Source organism: Schistocerca nitens, chromosome 4, assembly GCF_023898315.1.
Source record: "Schistocerca nitens isolate TAMUIC-IGC-003100 chromosome 4, iqSchNite1.1, whole genome shotgun sequence".
Lineage (NCBI taxonomy): Eukaryota > Metazoa > Arthropoda > Insecta > Orthoptera > Acrididae > Schistocerca > Schistocerca nitens.
In genome coordinates, this window is record NC_064617.1 from 428,706,545 (window position 1) to 428,728,968 (window position 22,424).

At 40.5% G+C, this 22,424-nt stretch overlaps 1 protein-coding gene across 2 annotated transcripts in view; it reads right to left on the minus strand.

Moving 5' to 3' along the window:
• The window catches only part of LOC126253153 (coronin-7), a 234,577-nt gene that overhangs the window by 128,741 nt on the left and 83,412 nt on the right, over positions 1-22,424 (minus strand). For both annotated transcript variants that reach the window (XM_049954311.1, XM_049954310.1), the window contains exons 7-9: positions 19,000-19,152; positions 11,560-12,069; positions 7,802-8,567 (exon numbers count right to left, since the gene is read on the minus strand). In XM_049954311.1, coding sequence (XP_049810268.1) covers positions 7,802-8,567; positions 11,560-12,069; positions 19,000-19,152 — 1,429 coding nt within the window. The remainder of the gene's footprint in view (positions 1-7,801; positions 8,568-11,559; positions 12,070-18,999; positions 19,153-22,424) is intronic.

Here is a 22,424-nt window from a genome sequence, read left to right on the forward strand (position 1 = left end):
CATGCAGCATGGAAGATCAAAGTTACCGCAAAGGCTGGGGTTCCGTTGTAGACAAGCACAAACCTGCCAAAGAGCAGTGAGCCCCTTAGGTGAGGAGGGGGTGGGGGGATCTATCATGATTGTACCACTTTCACCCTGACTTTCTACCAGGGAGTGGAGTCCACAGTGGGTGAAGGCTCAGTCTTGGGGTGAGATGATTGCCCCAGTCTGAAATACAGGACCATCAGTTCTGATGAAGATTTGAGAGAGACGTCAGAGAGGATGATAACAATATTAACAGCCTGTTTACTTCCTGTCACTGTCAGTGGTTGATTCTGGCTCCTCGACTTTGATGTTTCCACCAGGAGAGGCTTTAGAGCCACAATCATGGCAGTGTAGTGGCAGCACTGGATAGTAGGCCAGACGGAATCTTTGGTAGCATGGGGCACTCCACAATGTTGGCCTTGTCTGATGTTCTGGGAGGAGGAGTGGACTTTGAAGTAACTGCAGCAGCACAAGTGCATTGACAAATAAAGGTACTAGTGCTGACATTAGCAACCTTCATTTGTGTAGTAGCATCGATTTTCTGAACCAGCTGTTTGACAACCGAAGCAAAGGAGCTAGCAAACATAAGCGCTACATGATTTTCTAGACATTCCTGCCTCACCATAAGGAGTGTGTTTTGTTATTTTGATCTCTTGTATCTTCCTTTCTCCAAGGAAGACATTGCAGTCACTCCTCCAGACAGGGTGATTCCCAGAGCAATTGACACACTTCAGAGGTGATGGCCATCCGACTTCTTCATGGGGAGCATTACCACATATACCATGAGTGTCTTCTCCCTTACACCCAACAGTGGTGTGCCCAAAGCACTGGTATTTAAAACAGCACACTGGGATGGGGACATAGGGCCAAATATTTAAGAAAAAAAACCTGCCTTGATACACTATGGGAGTTTCATGTTATTTAAAGTGAGGATGAATGAGTCAGATTTTATCAGATCACCTACCACCTTTTCATAATATTCTGTGTGTCTACAATGCCTTCTGGAGTCCATTAAACTTCCAGGTTGTCTTTGGGGATGTCCACCATCTTCCTTCATGTCACATCACCTTTGCTGTAGTTCAGTGTAATGTGGAGCTCAGTTTCTGTGGCGTATTTCCCAAGCCTTTTGAGTTTCTACAGGCTTTTCACTTGTCGGGAACTTGAGGTTTCAACCAAAAGTGTCCCATATCAAAACTGCCTAACAGATTTTTAATGTAGTTGCAGTACCCTCTAAAGCCTTTTGAATGTACAAAGCTGAGACTTTTTCAAAGCTTCCCTCTTTCCCTTTAACTAATAAAAACACATTATGATTAGCAATTTGCTTTCTGTTCCTGCAGGTGCTAGAATTCTGTAATATTCCTGAGATTGGAGGACAGGTTACATGAGCACCCTTGTTTGATTGGGTGCTGGTACCTACTAGCAGCCCATCCATTCTATTGGGAGGAGGAGGAGGAGGAGGAAGAGAGAATTTTTATGGTTCCATGATGGTCCCACAAGCAGCCATGGAAATAGAAGTTCACCTAGTCAGAGCCCTGCATGACTAGGTAACCCTTATACAACTGTGTGCAGCAGGTTCCCCAGAGGTTGCCTGCTAATGACTGTTCCACCTCAACAGTCATGCATCTCATTGGTACACAGCACACCTTGAGATTGAGGCCTTTTTTATAGATGTTTCTTGCCATCCTTGTGACCTTGGCGGTCAAGTCAAGATTCCAATTCCCTGAGACACACAGAAATATGGAAGCCTTTTTCGCTATCTCTGAATCTATAAACTTCGTTTGGTGTATTACTGTATTTTAACTGTTTGTGTTTCATATTTTCTGAGGCAGAGATTGGAAACCACCCCAGCATTTGTCTAACGTAGTATGGGAAACTGTGTGGAAACCACACTCAGGCTGACAAATGCACAAGATAAATGGTTGTTAATAGTCCCTTAAACATTAACATCTCTAAATCCATCACATCCTTCAGTCTCAAAAACTCCCAAGCCTCAATTTCTGTTACTCTCTATCATCTACCTGCCTCTTTCAACTTTCCTTCCCCTCTGGAAAACACAGGAAAAGATAGGATGGACAACACAAGAGAGACAAAGCAGAGATAAAGTACAAGACAGTATAAAAGGATGAACAGCATGTGGTTTAGGATGGAAGGAAGCCACTGTTACACACACACACACACACACACCACCACCACCACCACCACCACCACCACCACCACCACTTGTGACCAACATGGTTGTGTGTGAGTTTTGCAACACCCAGTAGCACCAGTTACAGCCACTCTGATGTAGAGCAAACATACCCCAAACCACCCATAAGCTAGATCACAGTTAAATATACTCCAAGCAATAATCGACTCACCCCTCATCACACAATGCTTTTGTCCAAATTTTATGTCTCATCTCTGTTACTCCCCATGCGCAACAATAGTTAATGTGTGAACAAATATTCTTGTGTAACAAACTTTCCTATGATTCGCAGCACAACTTTTGTGGCATTTTCATTTCTCAAAGTTGCACCATGTTATTCATTCTTCCCTTTAAAATCATCCAATGATTACTTTTATTCATTTTCCACATCTATTTCAAGAACCCCTGCGCCACCAATCACAAATGGACTCTGCTTCATTTATCTGTCTAAGTTCAGAAAAGTAGGCCTACCCTTGGGTAAAATACAGTCTTACAACATATTCCTCAAATATTATGTAACTACGGAATCCCATGCCTAACCACAAGTATTTCGTTCTCTGGATCCCAACCGTCTTTGTACAATGATCAAATCTTTAGAATCTGCCAATTGCTACAACTCACAAATCTGTTACTACATAAACAAATCTCCACTTCACAGGCATCCCAGAACCACCTCTGCTCCTTCAACAAGATACTATTATCACTGAGTAACAACTACCTACACCATATGTCCTAAATTGAAACCCTTGCCTTCCAACATCAACAATAGCACTTCAGATACCTACTCCAAAAATTATCAAATTTGCTGACATTTCACTCTCACCTAGAAACAACACTACCCAATAACACCTATCTTAACCACTAGAGAACGCCCTTCTTAATCCCTCAATAGTATCCAGAATCAGCCTAGCTGACCTTTCCCATCTGACACATCCTCTAAAACTCTCCCCCAACACTCCACAAAATCCAGAACATAAACAAACACAATATACTGTTATCAACCTATTCCTCAGAAACCTTAATCCTACAGAAGATTCAGTCCTTTCCAAACACCTCACCAATTAAAACGTCCAATGATGCTGAAATCCTCAAAGACCTACTCTCCTCCTCCTAATCCCTACAGTGGAAATACTTATCTGCTACCAGTCCCTCCAATCTAAACGCAACATTGAACCTTGCCTCTCCCAGTTCATACCACCTTTCAATCATGAACACTGCCTCCTCCTCCCCCCCCCCCCCCCCCCCAGCACTCACCCAACCACTCCTCCCAGGAATTCCTTACTTCTGTAAAGACACAGATGGGCTCATTGCAATAACGTGGACCACTTGCAGCAAGGTTCTTACTCAGTTTTCTGTCACTGCATTCACTGGGCATCGCCGTTTGCCTGCCGGTTGGGATCCTGGCACTACCACCTCTATAGGCAGCAGATGTGACTCAGCAGCCACAACACCCCAACAAACCCACATTGACGTGTATAAATAATAGATATATAGAGAGGCAAATCATCTGTTCTTTGATCATTAGCCAAATTCATGACTCATCAATTATCAAACACTGCTGCGTTGGCTTCTATTGTGAGGCTGCTCCATAACTTCTTGCTGGGCCTCCGCCAGGCAGAAGCAGGTCTAGGGTTTGCACCTGCATATCTCCATCATATGACAATGGGTCAACTGCCAGCAAACCAAACTTGCGGCTGAGCTCAGCTTCCAAGCTGCTGGGTGCCTGCCAGTGCCAACCGGTACAACCCGTACTTGGATGCCTCATTAGCAGTGCAACAACACAAGGCAGGCATATCAGCATTTGACACAGCAATAAATGATAATTAATTGAAACCCTCAGCTGCCGACAGGTGTTGTTGACATACCTCGATGGGGACAGTTGAAAATGTGTGCCCCAATTGGGACTCGAACTCTGGATCTTCTGCTTACAAGGCAGATGCTCTATCCATCCAAGCCACCGAGGACACAGATGAACAGAGCGACTGCAGGGATTTATCCCTTGCATGCTTCCTGTGAGAACCACATTCCCAACTGTCCACAATCTACATATGTAATGTTCCTAATAGATATTTTGCCCTTCCACTTGTTACTAGCACTCACTAAGGTGACAATTCATGTAATAGTTTGGGCAACCTGTGCACATTTGCACAGACAAAGGTCAATGGCAAAGGTAGCCATTTAACTATATATATAGACAATAACTGTTCTAGAAAGAACAGATACCATTGATGACCGAACAGCTTCTCTGGAATAAATGAAAATTAATTGAAATCCTCAGCTGCCGACAGGTGGAGTTGACATACCTTGATGGGGACAGTTGAAAATGAGTGGATGGGCAAAGTATCTATTAGGAACATTACGTACGTAGATTGTGGACAGTTGGGAATGTGGGTCTCACAGGAAGCGTGTAAGGGATAAATCCCTGCAGTCGCTCTGTTCATCTGTGTCCTCGGTGGCTCAGATGGATACAGCGTCTGCCATGTAAGCAGGAGATCCCAGGCTCGAGTCCCGATCGGGGCACACACTTTCAGCTGTCCCCATCAGGGTATGTCAATAACACCTGTCAGCAGCTGAGGGTTTCAATTAATTATCATTTATTCTAGAGAAGCTGCACGGTCATCAGTGGTGTCTGTTCTTTCGAGAACAGTTACTATTTTCATATGACACACCAATGCTGTGGAATGCCTTACTATGCAAGGTTGCTCCGTGCTCAGCCTGTGCTGGGTGTAGCATGTACTACCATCTCACAAAAACACTTCCCGCCATAGGCTATGAGATTGATGACTGACCATGTCATAGAACATGAACATCATGGATTGATGCCAGGCTGCACTGCAGGACAAGGGCGCACCTATAGCTGCACTAAGCTTTCTGGAACAATAAAGAATTTAAATGCATGCCTTCAGTCCTGCTGGAGCCATGTTTTTACTCTGATGGACTCCTGTAGCCCTCACCAACCCATCATACTACCACAACCCTGTGGGAGAACAGAATGTCCTCCTGGACAATGAGAAGAACAGCTTTTCCCCCACCCGTAGTTGTCACGAACTCCGCCTCCAACTTTGCCTCACCATCCTTCCCCAGTTTTCTTCCCAAGAACATAAACATCTCAACAGAACAAAGAACAGCAATTAATTAACTAATGACAGATTCTGCTTTAATCATCCTCCTCCTCCTCACAGACAAAGGCCCCACTAATGCCGTGACGTATCATAGTGACTACTTAACAGAGGGTCTCTACCAAATGTCTGACAAACCTGCGAGTCTGCCATAGTGATCCTATCCCATATGTACAAAATAATCTCCAATCCCTACTCAAATCCTCAGGGTCATCAAGTAATTTTCCTGAATCCGTTTTCCTCCTCACCCCAATGATCTTCTGCACGCCCACCTTCTACAAGTTTCCCATAATCCATAAACAAAACAATCCCAGATGCCTAATTGATTCTGGTTGCTGTGCATACACTAAAAAATCTCTACTCTTGTTGACCAACACCCCAATCAATTTCTCGTAGCCCAGCTTCTATTAAAGATACAAACCACTTTCTTCACCAACTCTCTAACATTTCAACCCCATTACCATAAGGATCCCTACTTGTCACTATTGATGCTCCCTCATTATACACCAACATCTACTGAATGCTGCCTCTCCCTGTGACCTCCTCAAAACCCACTACCTCATTCCTTACACCTCTAACCAGTCTAACCAATTAAATCCTCACACCCATGGCACGGCTATGGGCACCAACATGGCACCCTCTTATGTCGGCTTATTTCTGTTCCATCTACAGAAAATCTTCCTAATCTCCCAAACGCCCCAAACCCCCTGCTGGTTAGGATCACTGATGATCTTCATGACCTGAAACAAATGCCAAAAAACCCTATCCTCATTACTCCACAGCCCCAACACCTTGTCTCCCATCTGCTTCACTTGGTGTTCCACAGCCACATTCTTGGACACTGACCTCCACTTCCCTGATGGCTACATCTATACGTCCGTCCATATCAAGCCCACTAGCCATCAACAGTACCTGCATTCTGACAACTGACATCCCTTTCACACAAAAAAATCGCACCACATAGCCTGGCCACTCGTGGATGGCATATTGGCAGTGACAGAAATTTTCTTGTCCAGTGTGCAGAATGTCTCCCTGGAACCTACTCCCCGAACAGATCTCCTGTGCCGTATCCTGACACATCACTAATCCTCCCACCAATCCAAAGAAATAGCTGCAAAAGAGCTTCCCCCTCATTATCCAGTATCATCCCACACTTGAACAATTGAAGCATGTCCTCACCATGGCTTTGACTATCATCGTGCCCTAGGATGAGGAACATCTTACCCATAATCCTTCCCATCCCTCCTAAAGTGGTATTACCTCATCCACCCAACATACACATCATCCTGCTCCATCCCTATGTCACTTTCATTTCCAGCCCCTTGCCACAGGATCCATATCACTGTGGAGGCTCCCAGCATATCCTACTCTAGTCTGGTCACTGGCTTATCCTATCCCATCAGAGACAGGGCCACTTGTGACAGCAGCCACATCGAATACCAGCTCTGCTGAAATTTCTGCACAGCATTTTATGTGGACGTGACCACCAACCAGCTGGTCACCAGAATGAATGGCCATCACCAAACTAAGGCCAAGAGCAGAGTTGATGACTCAATGCTACCACTATTCAGTGAGTTGTCTCCTTTACTCCAAAATTATTTACATTCTGCCAGAACCTCCCTTACTAGAAACAGTATTAAAGTAAATCAGATACCATATGAAAAGTGGTGGAATGCACTGCTGAGCACAGTATGATTGAGTGTCATGGCTACTTCACAACACATTCCATCCAGAAACTTCCCTTCTTCCCCCCTCCCCCCCCCCCTTTCCCTTAGCACCAGCTTATGTGAACTACACAGAAGAAAGTTATCCTTGCAACAATACATTAGCTTCTATAATCCTCCTAATCTCAATTTCTGCTAACCGCAGTACCTACACACTTTACCTAAAGTCTCCCCTTCCTCTGTCCTGCTGCCCCATCTCAATCCATTACTCCATGTCCACGTCATTGTATGCACCACAATCCCACTGGCTCTAGTGCTCAGGTGTCACATTCCTGTCTCATGCACCTGCTGCCCCTCCCTCTCACATTCTTATCCCATCCACTCACTGCCTTCCTCTGGGCCATCAGCTATCCTGCCCAACATCTCTTCCCACTTCCCACCCCCTTGCTCCCTCTATCAACCCCATTAGACTTTATTCCTCACCCCAATGTGGAAGCACACACCTCTTGACGACTCAGTGCTTCCTCACTGGAGGCAGAATATTTAGGTTTTTCTTTAACCTGAGAACTAACTCACCCGGCCAACTTCAGTTTAAAATGGAAGGCAAAACATAATGCAATGTAACATTTATTCATCTTTCTTACACAAACATCAAGCATTGCAGAGAAGAAGAGAGTAGGAGTACAAATAAAACTGATACCTACTTTGTTGAAATGGGTTGGGGAGGAGGAGGATATATTTACTTCATAATATGAAACTGTTATATTTACAGTGTGTAATACTAACACATTGTAGGTGATACATACCAAAAACAGTCGATGTTCTCTTCGGTGTTGGTGTTGTTACAGGCTCCTGTTTCCTTTCCATTGGGGGTGTTTTACTTGTTGGCTGCTCTGTCAATTTTCTTTGAGGTTTATCCTCTTCTAAGATAGGTTTTTGTGATTTAAGTGAATCACGCCGCCTCAGAGGTGTAGGACTAAGAGTTGTGGGACTGCGCTTATCTGCAATACTTGTCTCTTGAACAGAAACAGAACGGTTTTCATACAGTCGCCGACGTTCTGCAATACTTGTTCGTTGCAATGAAGCCCTCTCAAAATCTTCAAGTTTATCTTCAATGCACTCATCGCCCTTTGGTGATTGCAGAGTTTCCACAGTCCCAGATCCAGAATCTTGTTCAGTAGTCATTGAACTTATCCTTTTCTCAAAAACCTTTCTTCTCTCTGCTGTGCTTGGTGTTTTTGCTTTACTGTTTGGTGAAGATGGAAGTTCATCTTCTGTGGTGGGACTTATGTCTTGATCTCCAACCACAGCACATACTTCATTTTTATCACTTTCTTGGCAATCTACAGGGAACGTTTCTGTATATGTTTCTGGCACACTGTCGTCTGTGTACACATCATTGCTGTTTTCTTCCCTTGCTGCCACAGCTCCATTGACCTCCGCAGCGGGGACAGATGGGACAGAAAATACTTTATCAAATGAGAAATCTGTTGTTATTTTTAGTTCTGCATCTCCACTTCCCACACCAAAGTTTAATTTAGGTGGTGTAAATGGTTTAGGACCAAGCCGAGGCTGCAAAAGATGAGATATGTATCAGTATAAAGTCTTATTTATGGAGGCACAATAAAACAAAACAGTAATCACAATCAGTTAGCAGACGGAGAATTTTAAAATAAATTGTACAATTCAAATAAAATTTCTGTATTTTTGTGTTTTTTGCACATCATAAATGTGTGTACTGACAAGCATCAAGTCATTTAATTAAAACTCAAGTAAGTGCTGCCTCTGGGAAATGTAACTGCTAACATTAGTTATTTCAACTCTTGTTTTTGAATTTACTGTTGAATATACCATGAATTACACCACAGCAAATTAGTTCAGTAATAATGATTAAGACACGGCCAAGTTGAATAATAATAACTATCGTCTCAGAAATCCTGAGTAATGTGGTACACCCTTTTAGTTGATCAAATAATTGATGAATCTTCTGTTCCTAACATTATGTACAGAATAGCAAATGATAGGTAGGTCATGGTAACTGCAACCTTTACTTCACTTGTAAAGAAATAATATAAGCTGCTTGATGAATTATGTCTGTGGTTATATACCACACTGAAAACAATAAATCTGAATGACACCGATATCTCTTATCGATAAATATGGATATTTTTGTGTTTCTAGTGGTCCTTTGTAGTAATATCAAAAGTAATAAACTGGGAACATACAATCACGTCAATAAAGTAAATTGGTACTTCGACCACTCTATATTATATTCCTGACACTCATTCTTAGAGACAAACTTTCATTTCTATCTGCAGACAAGTTGTTACATTAAAATAATTCTCTTGTGTAAATTCTGTATGATGATAATATGAAATTTCAATGGGCAGTTTTTATTGTACAAGTATAGATAGGGAAATAATAAACATTCAAAATGACGTAAAGATGAATAATTTTATCTAATACTTTGAAACCAACCAAACTGCCAAATAATGATAAAGAACCATCACACTATCTTTGAAGCAAAACAGTTCAACATGTTGGATTGTCTGATGCACATCTTGCATCCAAAATCTTCGAATTAAAAAAACGTGTAGTCCTTCAGAAGCAACTGCTGCAGTGCAAACAGCCTCTGTAACTTTACTACTTGAAAACTTTGCCCTTCATACTGCTGAATTCTTTTTTTTTTTTTTTTTTTTTTCCTCCAGAAATTACATTTGCAAGAAAGTATCTTTACAGTTTATCACCATGTGCTTTTCCGTATCTTTCCAACAGACAACAGAAAAAATAAGGAAAAGAAATTTGTCACACTACTATACAAGCAACAAAAATCAAGAAAATACTGTGGCATCAGTTCTGACACAGTTTTGTAAGTATTCATATAACATTAATAAACATCAAAATAATCTGAATTATGATGTAGGTGACTACAACCTAATTTTGGTGTAAACCTACAGGAGTTTTTTGACTCCTGTGATAGCTTTATATATATTTTCATAGGATTTACCTTTCATTAATGAAACTACATCTTCAATGTCAAAATCGATTGTATATATATATATATATATATATATAACAGAGGGAAACATTCCACGTGGAAAAAATATATCTAAAAAGAAAGATGATGAGACTTACCAAACAAAAGCGCTGGCAGGTCGATAGACACACAAACAAACACAAATATACACACAAAATTCAAGCTTTCGCAACAAACTGTTGCCTCATCAGGAAAGAGGGAAGGAGAGGGAAAGACGAAAGGATGTGGGTTTTAAGGGAGAGGGTAAGGAGTCATTCCAATCCCGGGAGCGGAAAGACTTACCTTAGGTGGAAAAAAGGACAGGTATACACTCGCACACACACACATATCCATCCACACATACAGACACAAGCAGACATATTTAAATATGTCTGCTTGTGTCTGTATGTGTGGATGGATATGTGTGTGTGTGCGAGTGTATACCTGTCCTTTTTTCCACCTAAGGTAAGTCTTTCCGCTCCCGGGATTGGAATGACTCCTTACCCTCTCCCTTAAAACCCACATCCTTTCGTCTTTCCCTCTCCTTCCCTCTTTCCTGATGAGGCAACAGTTTGTTGCGAAAGCTTGAATTTTGTGTGTATATTTGTGTTTGTTTGTGTGTCTATCGACCTGCCAGCGCTTTTGTTTGGTAAGTCTCATCATCTTTCTTTTTATATATATATATATATATATATATATATATATATATATATATATATATATATGGAAAGCAAAGGAATAATATAAAAAAACTGAAATTATTCTTAATTGTAATCAATGTTCTGGCAGATGTTAGATAACTAAAGGTGCATGTATCTCATCTAGAGTCAGTATTTCGTAAATGATACAAAAAACACACAACTGTGCATTTAGGATGTGTGCAGCATGCCCACAAATTAAAGTACCATTATTATCACAAAAAATTCATCTGTTATAAAAATATCTTTTTGAAAATTTTACAATTCAAGAACACCACAAAAATTATTCCACTATATTTCTGTATGTTTAATAAATATCCACACATTACTGCAGTGTGACAAGAAATCAGTTACTTGATAAATTGCATATCTTTATTAGAGTTATTAGGAATAAAAGCAGTTAGATCCTTGTTGTCAATTACAAACAAAAAAGCAAACAACTATACTACTAATGAATCTTAGCAAAAGGGGGAAACAAAACAAGACTAAAATCATATAATTATTTTTTTAAATACATATAAATATATGCAAACAAAACATACAAGCACACAGTTGACACTGCCAAGCTTTTATTACTAAGTAACAGCAATATACATAACCAAACGAGTACTGCAACAAAAACAGCTCATGGAAACAATCACTTTATCTATTGAAAGTTTGCAACATATAACAAACTTCCTTTGACAACAAAAGGCAACTGTATATAGCAGCAAACTACCTACGCTACACAAGTGTTACAATATGAACCAAAGTCAAAGCTCAAAATATTAACAGAGAAGCAAACACAGGAACTAAGAAAATCACTGTTAGTCCCCAATACTGAACAGGCTGTACTAAGTGTGCTTCTGACCTTGTAGCCCCCTGAGCTGAGCATCAGGGGGTTCACTGGAGTGACGACACTAGCTGGAGGAGGAACAGTGCCAACTGGAGAAATCTGTGGTTGTACAGATTCTTGAGATGCTTGAGGCTGCTGGGATGGCACAGCAGCCTGACTTGATACACTGGAGGGGCAAGTGGTACCCATTCGAGGCCTTGCAACTGGCCTCGGGGCAGGTACTGCTGCAACTATTGGTTCGTCAGCTTCTGTCAATGAGCTCTGACGTGATGATCTGGGCAGTGGCTTTGGTGGGACAGGTCCAGGAATTGCAGCCGTGCTGCGGACAACTGTAACTGTTCCATTCTGATGGTCATGAGTCGTCTCTCCATTCTGCTGTGTGCTCTTTGTCTCTTCTTCCTTTGTTGCATTTGATCTATAACTCAGTTGTTGTTTCTTGTTCTGCTGCTGTAGCTGTGGTGAGCTTGTCACATACTGCTTTAGATGAAGGTGTTTTCGCATTTCAGAAAGGGTACTGCTGTTCACCTGGGAGTAAAATTCTCAGTAACCATTGACATCAGACTTTAAGATAGCCCATTGCAAGGCACCAGTTATTTGTCTCCAATTGAAGTTTAATATGACTTAGTAACTACAATTAAACAGACTATCTTCTACAGAGTACAATGTATCAGAGCACAGGAATGATTTGTTTTAATAATGCAAGTCCTGATATACTGAACAAAATTAGAAGAAACCTTGTCATGATTACAACATAAATTTCATAATATGAAAAAAAGGAAGGGTACATGAAAAATGTTGCACTGACCAAAGAAATGTAAGTAAAAATTTAGCAATGTCATTAAACACAATTATAAGTAAATAATGGTCCTGATGACCCTGGAACTGAAACTCAGAAGTGTTAGAGCCAGGGATAATGTGGTTGTGAGAGCAATTCTGCTGTGATATACCACTGTTCATGTGTATTTCCAAATTCTTCAAGCCCTGGCAAGCTAGTGTCCCATGTGTAAGGTTGTCAGAGGCCCCACTGCCACATGTGTGTTCTTAAGATGACATTATTTCAGCCCATCTGACAGAACATTACAAATAATGTACTGGAGGAACTCAGACAACGACTTCAAATAAGGAGGCACACCCAACTACTTAAGTGGCCACAGTTTGCTATACAAAGTTTAACTAAATAACCACTATCCAGCAGTACACTCTCATCGTCTAACAGTTGGGCCTGAGTAGCTGTAGAGAGCAGTCGTGTGTGTGTGTGTGTGTGTGTGTGTGTGTTTCAGCTTGAACCATACAAATAAGTATAATTGTATAACACCACTTCTTCTTGTTCATCACACAAGTCTATTTTTTGGCACAGGGCAGTTATGTTTTTCATTAGTATTTAAGACACTGCAGCTGTTGGGAATGCATGCTAGACTGCATCAAGCACTGCTCGAGGAAGCGTTTGGTCACTCTTAGGTGGATGAAGAGAGCTAAACACCATTTTGACAGTAATAGAAGCCACAATAAACTCAAGACCCATCACTCGAGGAGAGAGATTGATACAACATTCATGAGAGCCCACATCCTAAATGATAGCAAACTAATAACCATTCCACATAGGCCAGAACCAGCAACTAGGAAGGATCTTTCCAAGAAGTTTCAGCTAAGACAGAAGGGTAATGGGGCCATTTAGTACAGGTGGAAAAACGAATACTTCCTGCTGCTAAGAAACTACCATGAAGAGAAGGGATGTGCCTCAAGAAGAAAACCAGGAACTGGAGAAGTCATACTACTTTCGGAGGATATAAACCATGGCCCATGTGGAAGAGAGCAGTGGTCCAAGAGGTGCAGCATAGCAGAGATAACACAACATGATGCGTTATTATCTGGTAGCTGCGTAGCATGAAGATCTGTCAATAGGTCCAACTGGTCACTGCCCCGTCCCTCCTCTTGAGATAGACCAGAGTGGGGAACATGTTGGGGAATAAGAGACTTGTACACCATCTGTTAGTGTTGCATAGAAACCTGTATACTGTGCTGCACTATGCAGTGTATGTGTATAAATGTACTGAATTTAATGGATGCTGTAAACAAATGTGAGAGATGAGTTTACCATGTTGAATTCCTTTCAGTACTAGCGAAAAGCAACATGCCACCATTAGGTATGAATAATAGTGCCAATGCACCCCCAATGTTGTAAAAGTCTGTATAAACTGGAATGTTCTCCAACAGGACCACTTGAAAAAAATGGAAATGATTTAAAAATGATTCATATGGTGAGGGAAAACTGAGGGTGGAATATAAATGCCTATATGCTTGCCAAATAGAGGTGACATATAATATGGCAGCAAATTTAACTTCCTCTATGCAACCCAACCACTCTAATATTTGAATGTACAGAATGTAAGAACAAAACAAAAACAAAAAATCATGATTAAATATTATGGTGCATATTTGAAACAGTAACTGCATTTCATCTTACCACATGCGTCAAAGAATCTTTGAAGTTCAGAATGTGTGCGCATGGTCACATTACATCATGAACAGGTGTCATCAGCATTGGCATTAGTCTGCTAAATTTACATATATGCCAGTAACATCATTTAAGCACTCAGCTGCTTTCGTGAGACACCAAACAGTGAATATCTGCATAGTAGTGGCGAGATACCAAGGCAAGTCTTAGGCACACAATTGTGTGGGTTTAGCAGGGAGGTGGGTAGATTATGTTTCATGTGTGCCTCTCATCGTTAGAAAGGCTCTTGAAGAATTAAAGTATCAAGACAGATACTCCGACCTATTATCCAGCACTAATATCAACATTTTGGTGAAAGGTTCATTTCTGAACAGGATAATGCAAGATCACACTACTCTCACCTCACAAACATCATCTACGAAAAGGCCAGAATCAATGAAATGGAATGGCCTGTACTATATACTGACATGCACCTGATTGAACACCAGTTGAAATTTCCAGTGTGTCATCAAAGGAAGCTCCCTCACACCATTGCATGCCCTCCAACGGTCCGCCATCAAACAGTGGGATGGGCTTGGGCACCAATGCATCAACAGCTTGCCATGGAAGATCAAAGCATGTTACAGTGCATGGGATGGAGCAACACAATACTGAATGTTAGCCAACAGTAGGTTTTATTTACAAAGATTTGTAGGGATGTAAGTGGTAGAAACCTTTTTGTGTGTGTGTGTGTGTGTGTGTGTGTGTGTGTGTGTGTGTGTGTGTGCGTGCACACTATTTTTAAAAACAAAAGCTGTTATCAAAGAGGCAAGAGGAAGTAATGACCTGCTACTTAGATCTATGCTGAAATGAGCAAGTAGTGTTGTTTCAACTCTTTCTTTAATTTTAATACAATATTAAAATGTCTTCACTATAGGAACTGCACACAAAAATGAAGTTATTATTTGAATTCAGCAAGATTCAGGGCACAGAAATATAGCATTAAAACAGCACAAAAATCCTTAACTGTTACATACTGCTTCGCATGGTGAATGCACAGAAGATCCAAGTGCAAGGATTAAATTTCAAGGTCTATTTAAACTTCACATCAAACTAACTGAATAGCTTAGCTTTCACAATATGTATTTTATCTGGTGCTATTCACATGAGAATGAGAAAAGTAGCGTATCACAGTTACTTTGAGTTAATATGTAGGCCATAATCTTTAGGGGAACTCACTTCACAGAATAATTTATGGAATACAGTTTTAGAGTTTGATCAAAAAATACATTTTCAGTCTGTTAGGTAAGTGCGCTGTTGGCATTACACACAGACTGTAAAAGATACTGCCTTTGTTCTTCCACAGCCCATAGAGGAAACCTTCACCCTTCATGCAATGTCCGTAAAGCATTAGTTTATTTTGAATTTTTTACCAAGATTTGCAAATGTATACCAACAATTTAAATGTGCAGAAGATTTTACAAATTTATTAAAGATGTTTTATACCAGCTGCCAAATGATGGCTCATCACCATAATGAAGGTTAGGTACAGCACGAGTACAATGACCTGAAGCACTGCTGCAGGCTTTGCAGTGACTGGAAAAAGGAGAATGGTGTATAGGTACTGAATTGATCCTCTAGGTTGCCTCATGCTAATCCTACTGAGAACGTATGGTCTTACATAAAAAAGAAGCTGCAAGGAAAAAAAAATCTTCACTTTGAAATGGCTGTCAACATACATTCAACACATGTGGAGGTCTTCCACATGAATACATGGAAGACTTGGTTTTAAGCATGCCTTGGAGATGCCAAGCAATTATCAATGCTGTGGGTGTCTTTAAGTATTATTAATTGTAATTGCATTTTTGTTTTGTTCATATATGATGTTTGTGTATGTTTTAGTTTGTTGTCAAATAAATTTTTCTACTGATTAACCAGACCATGATCTTATGTGCATGCCTGTAATCTAATGTCATCTTTTCAGTTTTTTGCATTTTCTTTTCATCTACTTAATTTTTAGTGTTTAGTTTGATGCTTATGTTTCTTTTTCAACTTGATGTGTTTCCCTTATAACAAATCAGAGGATCTTAACGGTGTATGTTTTGAGAGAAATTAATTACCATTAGGAACAGATTCAGGTTCTCAAATATTGAACTATCATTGCTCCAGTTACATTATTTATAAAATTGGTTTCATGAAGAATCTTAGGCTCTTGGAACTGTAACTACTCATTGCAAAAACGTTCTGGGGTATTTGGAAGACAACTTTTGCATACTGCTATTATGATCTTGGCCTCAACAAGTACATCCTCTTGCTGAGGTCATTACACCATACAACTGCTTATCGCAGAATTAAAGCATTTACAGAAACAATATCTCATGCTTTTCTTCCAAACAGTGGTATGCTGCCTACTAAACTTTCTACCAATATAAGTTTTTAGTGGTTTATGTTAAGTGTAATTTGTAATTTCAGTGGTCTCAAAAGTTTCTCTAAGACATTGGCTGGGCTGTTTATGCCAGAATAAACAATAGCCCTTGCAATTATATTTTAGTTTTATCAACTGCAGATTCTTCTATGGCTGGACTGCACTGCACAGGAGAAAAAAAGTGATAGTAATGAGAAAAATCTACTGGTCTACTTCAAATTAGCCCAATTTATTATGTGTACATGTACCATGTAGATGACATAACTAGTTCTTCAGCTATTGTTTTTTTTTTTTTTTTTTTTTTTTTTTTTTTTTTTTTTTTTTTTTTTTTTACTGTAAAGACACGCGCGCGCGCGCGCGCACACACACACACACACACACACACACACACACACACGTGTGAAACACTGTGCTGACAATAGAAAAAGAGTGGGAGCCCAAAGCTACTGAAGTCTCTGTATTGTCTTGTGGGTACAAACCACTTACGAATCATTAAGAATTAGCTACAGCTCACAATTTGCCTTTCAACATCTTTGCTCACTGTTTTCAGCCTGGAATTTCTGTTACAGGAATAATCAGAATTATTTTAATTTATAATTAAAATCAAATATATGATTAACGCATTCATTTACAAAAATGTGTTTAATAGGTGAAAAGAGTACGATAACTATGCTAAAATAAAACTTTATTTTGCATATATGAAGTTAAAGCTTTAATTTCCGCATGGTCAAGAATTCAAGTTATGAAACTACTTTTAGCATAACCTGCATGATGTGGGTAATACCTAGTGTGAGGAGGGGGGGAAAAAGCTACTAACATGAAGCCTTGAGAGAGAGAGAGAGAGAGAGAGAGAGAGAGAGAGAGAGAGAGAGAGAGAAAGGGCCAAAACATTCTGACCACTGCCCATTGCGGGATTGAATGCCATCTAGGGGCACTTTGGACATGTGACACAGTAAGAAAAGAATGGAAGTGGAGCAAGAGACATGAATATACACATAGGAATCATTGTAGGAGGGAAATAGGAATCGTAATGGTATGGGCCACAAGTGGGGAAATCCACAGACAAAGAACAGATTGTACTGGTTTGGTAGCTGGGAATAAGCACCTCAGAAATGACACAGTTGGTTAACTGTTCCTATGCATCTGTCATGAGCATCTATGAAAAGCGGCTGAAGGATGGTGAAACCACGATAAGTCAACAGGGCGTTTGACATCCATGTCTTGTTACGGAACGTGGTGTTCAGAGGCTAGCTTGCTGTTTAAAGCAGAACAAGTGATAATCTGATGCAGATCAGAAGAAATAGTACAATGCCGACTCAGGCACAAGAGTTTTGGAGCACACCATTCAATGCACAATGCTGAAAATGGGTATCTGTTGCACAAGACCCCCACAAGTGTTTCCACATTGAACCAATGACACTGTCAATTACGAATGCAGTGCATGCAGAATCATCATGAGAGGATGTTGGATCATTGGAAATGTGTTGCCTTGTTGGATGAATTACATTTGTTTTAACACCAAGTCAGTGGGCGTGTCTAGATATGCTGTCATCCAGGCAAAAAGCTGCTTGAAATAGGCACCATGCAATGGACTCAGGCTGGTGGGGGTAGTGTAATCCCATAGGGGACATTCACATGGGATTCTGTGAGACCTGTGTTAGCCTTGACAGCTGTGGAATATATGAACATTATTGCAGACCAAATGCGTCCCTTTATGCATGATGTCTTCCTCAGCAGTGATAGCATTTTCCATCAGACTAAATGCTCATGTCACAAGATCAAAATTGTGCTACAGTGGTTTGAGCAGTCTATTTTAGTGAACTCACATTGGTGTCTTGTGCCTTGGCCAACAAATTTTTCTGACCTGCTCAAAATAAAACACATCTGGATCACTGTTGGACACCAGTTTTATGTCCCCAAACTACTGCTACGTACTTTACAGGAATTGCATGACTTGTGCATAGACATTTGGTGCCACATGTCTCTCAAAATCTTCCACAAACTTCTTGAATTCATGCCATGCAGAATCACTACTGCATTGCATTCCAAAGGTGGATTAACAGACTATTAGCAGGTTCATAATGTTTTGGCTCATCACTAGTGACATGTCTGCAGGAAAAATTACAAAGAAAGGAGAAAAGAGCAAGCCTCACAATAGAGTTATTTTAAATCGATACAAAGCAAACTTTCTGGTAAAGTCCACATTTCTACACTGGTGAACAGAAATATCATTTGAAGTCATCTATCTTATGGCATAAGTGGTTTTAAATAGAAAAGTTTAACAAAACTAATAACTGCCTAAAATTACAAATATACAAAATCAACAAATTTAACTAAAATTCACACAATCAATCTCTCTCTCTCTCTCTCTCTCTCTCTCTCTCTTTCATAAGTGCGCGCGTGCGCGCACACACACACACACACACACACACACACACACACACACACACACACACACGGGGGGGGGGGTAACATCTGAACCTCCTAATACTATTGTACATATTTCACGAAATGCAGGTCTTAAAATATTTCAATTTGCACAGCATCCACAGTCCCAAATAGTTTCTAAACTTCTAGAAGAATAAGACAGTCTTACCTGCGAACCAGTTTCTACTAGGTGCCTCTTTGCTGGATCAAGGCTAACACGTGCCACTTCAGCATTGATCCCGCTACTCCACTGACTCGCAGAAATTGGTGCAACATTTCCCGCAGTCTCTGGGAAGAGGTCCCCATGAAAATCTCTATATGACTGCAAACGAATATAATGATTAAAGAACTGCACACAAATTACACAAGTTCTTTTTAATTTTCAGAAGTAAACATGACACAGAAATAACATAGCAATAAAGTTAAACAAAACCTTTCAATTATGTTTGGAGATTGAGTAACTTATGTAATACAGAGATGCACTGCCATCTAAGAACAACAGAACAGTTGAATTTTTGTACAGCGACGACTTGCCTAATAATATGAAAGCTCATTACTTTTAATTTTAGATTAGATAATTTATCTGCACACACACTTCCCAAGTCCCAATATGTTCTGTGGAGTAGGGTATTTTGTGAACTACTATCATTAGTTCCCCCACCCCTCCCCCACCTCCTTAAAAATTATCTTTGCTGTGGTATACAGGAAAAAAAGACAATTTGCACATTTCAGTCTGAGGCCAAATTTTTCTTCATTTTATCACAATTGCCCGAATGTTGTATGGACATAATTACTGTTTGTAAAATTTCATAAGAGTTCTAATTTCTTTGACTTTCTCAGTGTGATTATTTTGCAGGGCAGGTGGGAGGAAGTAATATGTTTTTTTTATGTTTTTTGACTCTTCCTTCTGTTGGCGACTGCACCAAAGCCTTTGGTTTAAGAACAAAACTGTACTTGGCAAACTAAAACAGTATCGTCCTTGACGCTGTAGTATACAGAGAAGTTGCAGCACTAGAAAATTGCAGTGAAATGCAGGAAGATCTGCAGTGGATAAGCACTTGGTACAGGGAGTGGCAACTGACCCTTAACATAGACAAATGTAATGTATTGCGAATATATAGCAAGAAGGATCCTTTATTGTATGATTATATGACGCGGAACAAACACTGGTAGCTGTTACTTCTGTAAAATATCTGGGAGTATGTGTACGGAACGATTTGAAGTGGAATGATCATATAAAATTAATTGTTGGTAAAGCGGGTGCCAGGCTGAGATTCATTGGGAGAGTCCTTAGAAACTGTAGTCCATCAACAAAGGAGGTGGCTTACAAAACACTTCTTCGACCTATAATTGAGTGTTGCTCATCAGTGTGGGATCTGTACCAGGTCAGGTTGACGGAGGAGATAGAGAAGATCCAAAGAAGAGCAGCGCATTTCGTCACACGGTTATTTGGTAAGCGTGATAGCATAACGGAGATGTTTAGCAAACTCAAGTGGCAGACTCTGCAAGAGAGGCGCTCTGCATCGCGGTGTAGCTTGCTGTCCAGGTTTCGAGAGGGTGCGTTTCTGGATGAGGTATTGAATATATTGCTTCCCCCTACTTATACCTCCCGAGGAGATTATGAATGTAAAATTAAAGAGATTCGAGAGCGGACGGAGGCTTTCTGGCAGTTGTTCTTCCCGCGAACCATACGCGACTGGAACAGGAAAGGGAGGTAATGACAGTGGCACGTAAAGTGCCCTCCGCCACATACCGTTGGATGCTTGTGGAGTATAAATGTAGATGTAGAATGGGCAGAGTGTTACCTCTATAACAAAACACCAAGGGACACATTGATGAACTGCATCAGAGAAATGAAATGAAACTAAGAATTGGGAAAGTTTGGCACTGGGTCCCCTCCTTTTCTTAACCTATGTAAATGGCTCTTTAAAACTTGAATGTCTGCTACTCTTTCATCATGGAAGTACACAGACAAGCCTGCATACTCCCACAGTGATAATCATGTAACAACTGAAAAGTTGCCTTGGTGCCCAAAACTGGCCATGGTAATCAAAAATAAATGTGGTAACTGGTGCTGTTATATGATTCCGAGATTAAATCATAACTCATGCTCTGTGAAAAATTCTAGCAGGTGGCTTCCTATTTCATACCTTGCCCCCAGTCCATGTTCTATTTTTCCTTCTCTCGCTTTTCCTGCTGTTGAATGTGTGTCCCCCAGCCGTCACAATTAAAATTTTTTGCGTCACTTAATAAAAGCAAATCGTCTAGTCCAGACTATATACAAATTAGATTCCTTTCAGATTATGCTGATAAAATAGCTCCACACTTAACAATCATATACAACCACTCACTCAATGAAAGATGCATACACAAAGACTGAAAAGTTGCACAGGTCACACCATTATTCAAGAAATGCAATAGGAGTAATCCACTAAATTATAGGCCAATATCCCCCATGAACCATGGACCTTGTCGTTGGTGGGGAGGCTTGCGTGCCTCAGCGATACAGATAGCCGTACCGTATGTGCAACCACAACGGAGGGGTATCTGTTGAGAGGCCAGACAAACGTGTGGTTCCTGAAGAGGGGCAGCAGCCTTTTCAGTAGTTGCAAGGGCAACAGTCTGGATGATTGACTGATCTGGCCTTGTAACAATAACCAAAACGGTCTTGCTGTGCTGGTTCTGCGAACGGCTGAAAGCAAGGGGAAACTACGGCCGTAATTTTTCCCGAGGGCATGCAACTTTACTGTATGATTAAATGATGATGGCGTCCTCTTGGGTAAAATATTCCGGAGGTAAAATAGTCTCCCATTCGGATCTCCGGGCGGGGACTACTCAAGAGGATGTCGTTATCAGGAGAAAGAAAACTGGCATTCTATGGATCGGAGCGTGGAATGTCAGATCACTTAATCGGGCAGGTAGGTTAGAAAATTTAAAAAGGGAAATGGATAGGTTAAAGTTAGATATAGTGGGAATTAGTGAAGTTCGGTCGCAGGAGGAACAAGACTTCTGTCAGGTGACTACAGGCTTGTAAATACAAAATCAAATAGGGGTAATGCAGGAGTAGGTTTAATAATGAATAGGAAAATAGGAATGTGGGTAAGCTACTACAAACAGCATAGTGAACGCATTATTGTTGCCAAGATAGATACAAAGCCCACACCTACTACAGTAGTACAAGTTTATATGCTAACTAACTCTGCAGAGGACTAAGAAATTGAAGAAATGTATGATTAAATAAAAGAAATTATTCAGATAGTGAAGGGTGACGAAAGTTTAATAGTCATGGGTGACTGGAATTCGGTAGTAGAAAAAGGGAAAGAAGGAAACGTAGTAGGTGAATATGGATTGGGGCTAAGAAATGAAAGAGGAAGCCGCCTGGAAGAATTTTGCACAGAGCACAACTTAATCATAGCTAACACTTCGTTTAAGAATCATGAAAGAAGGTTGTATACATGGAAGAACCCTGAAGTTACTAAAAGGTATCAGATAGATTATATAATGGTAAGAGAGAGATTTAGGAACCAGGTTTTAAATTGTAAGACATTTCCAGGGGCTGATGTGGACTCTGACCACAATCCATTGGTTATGACC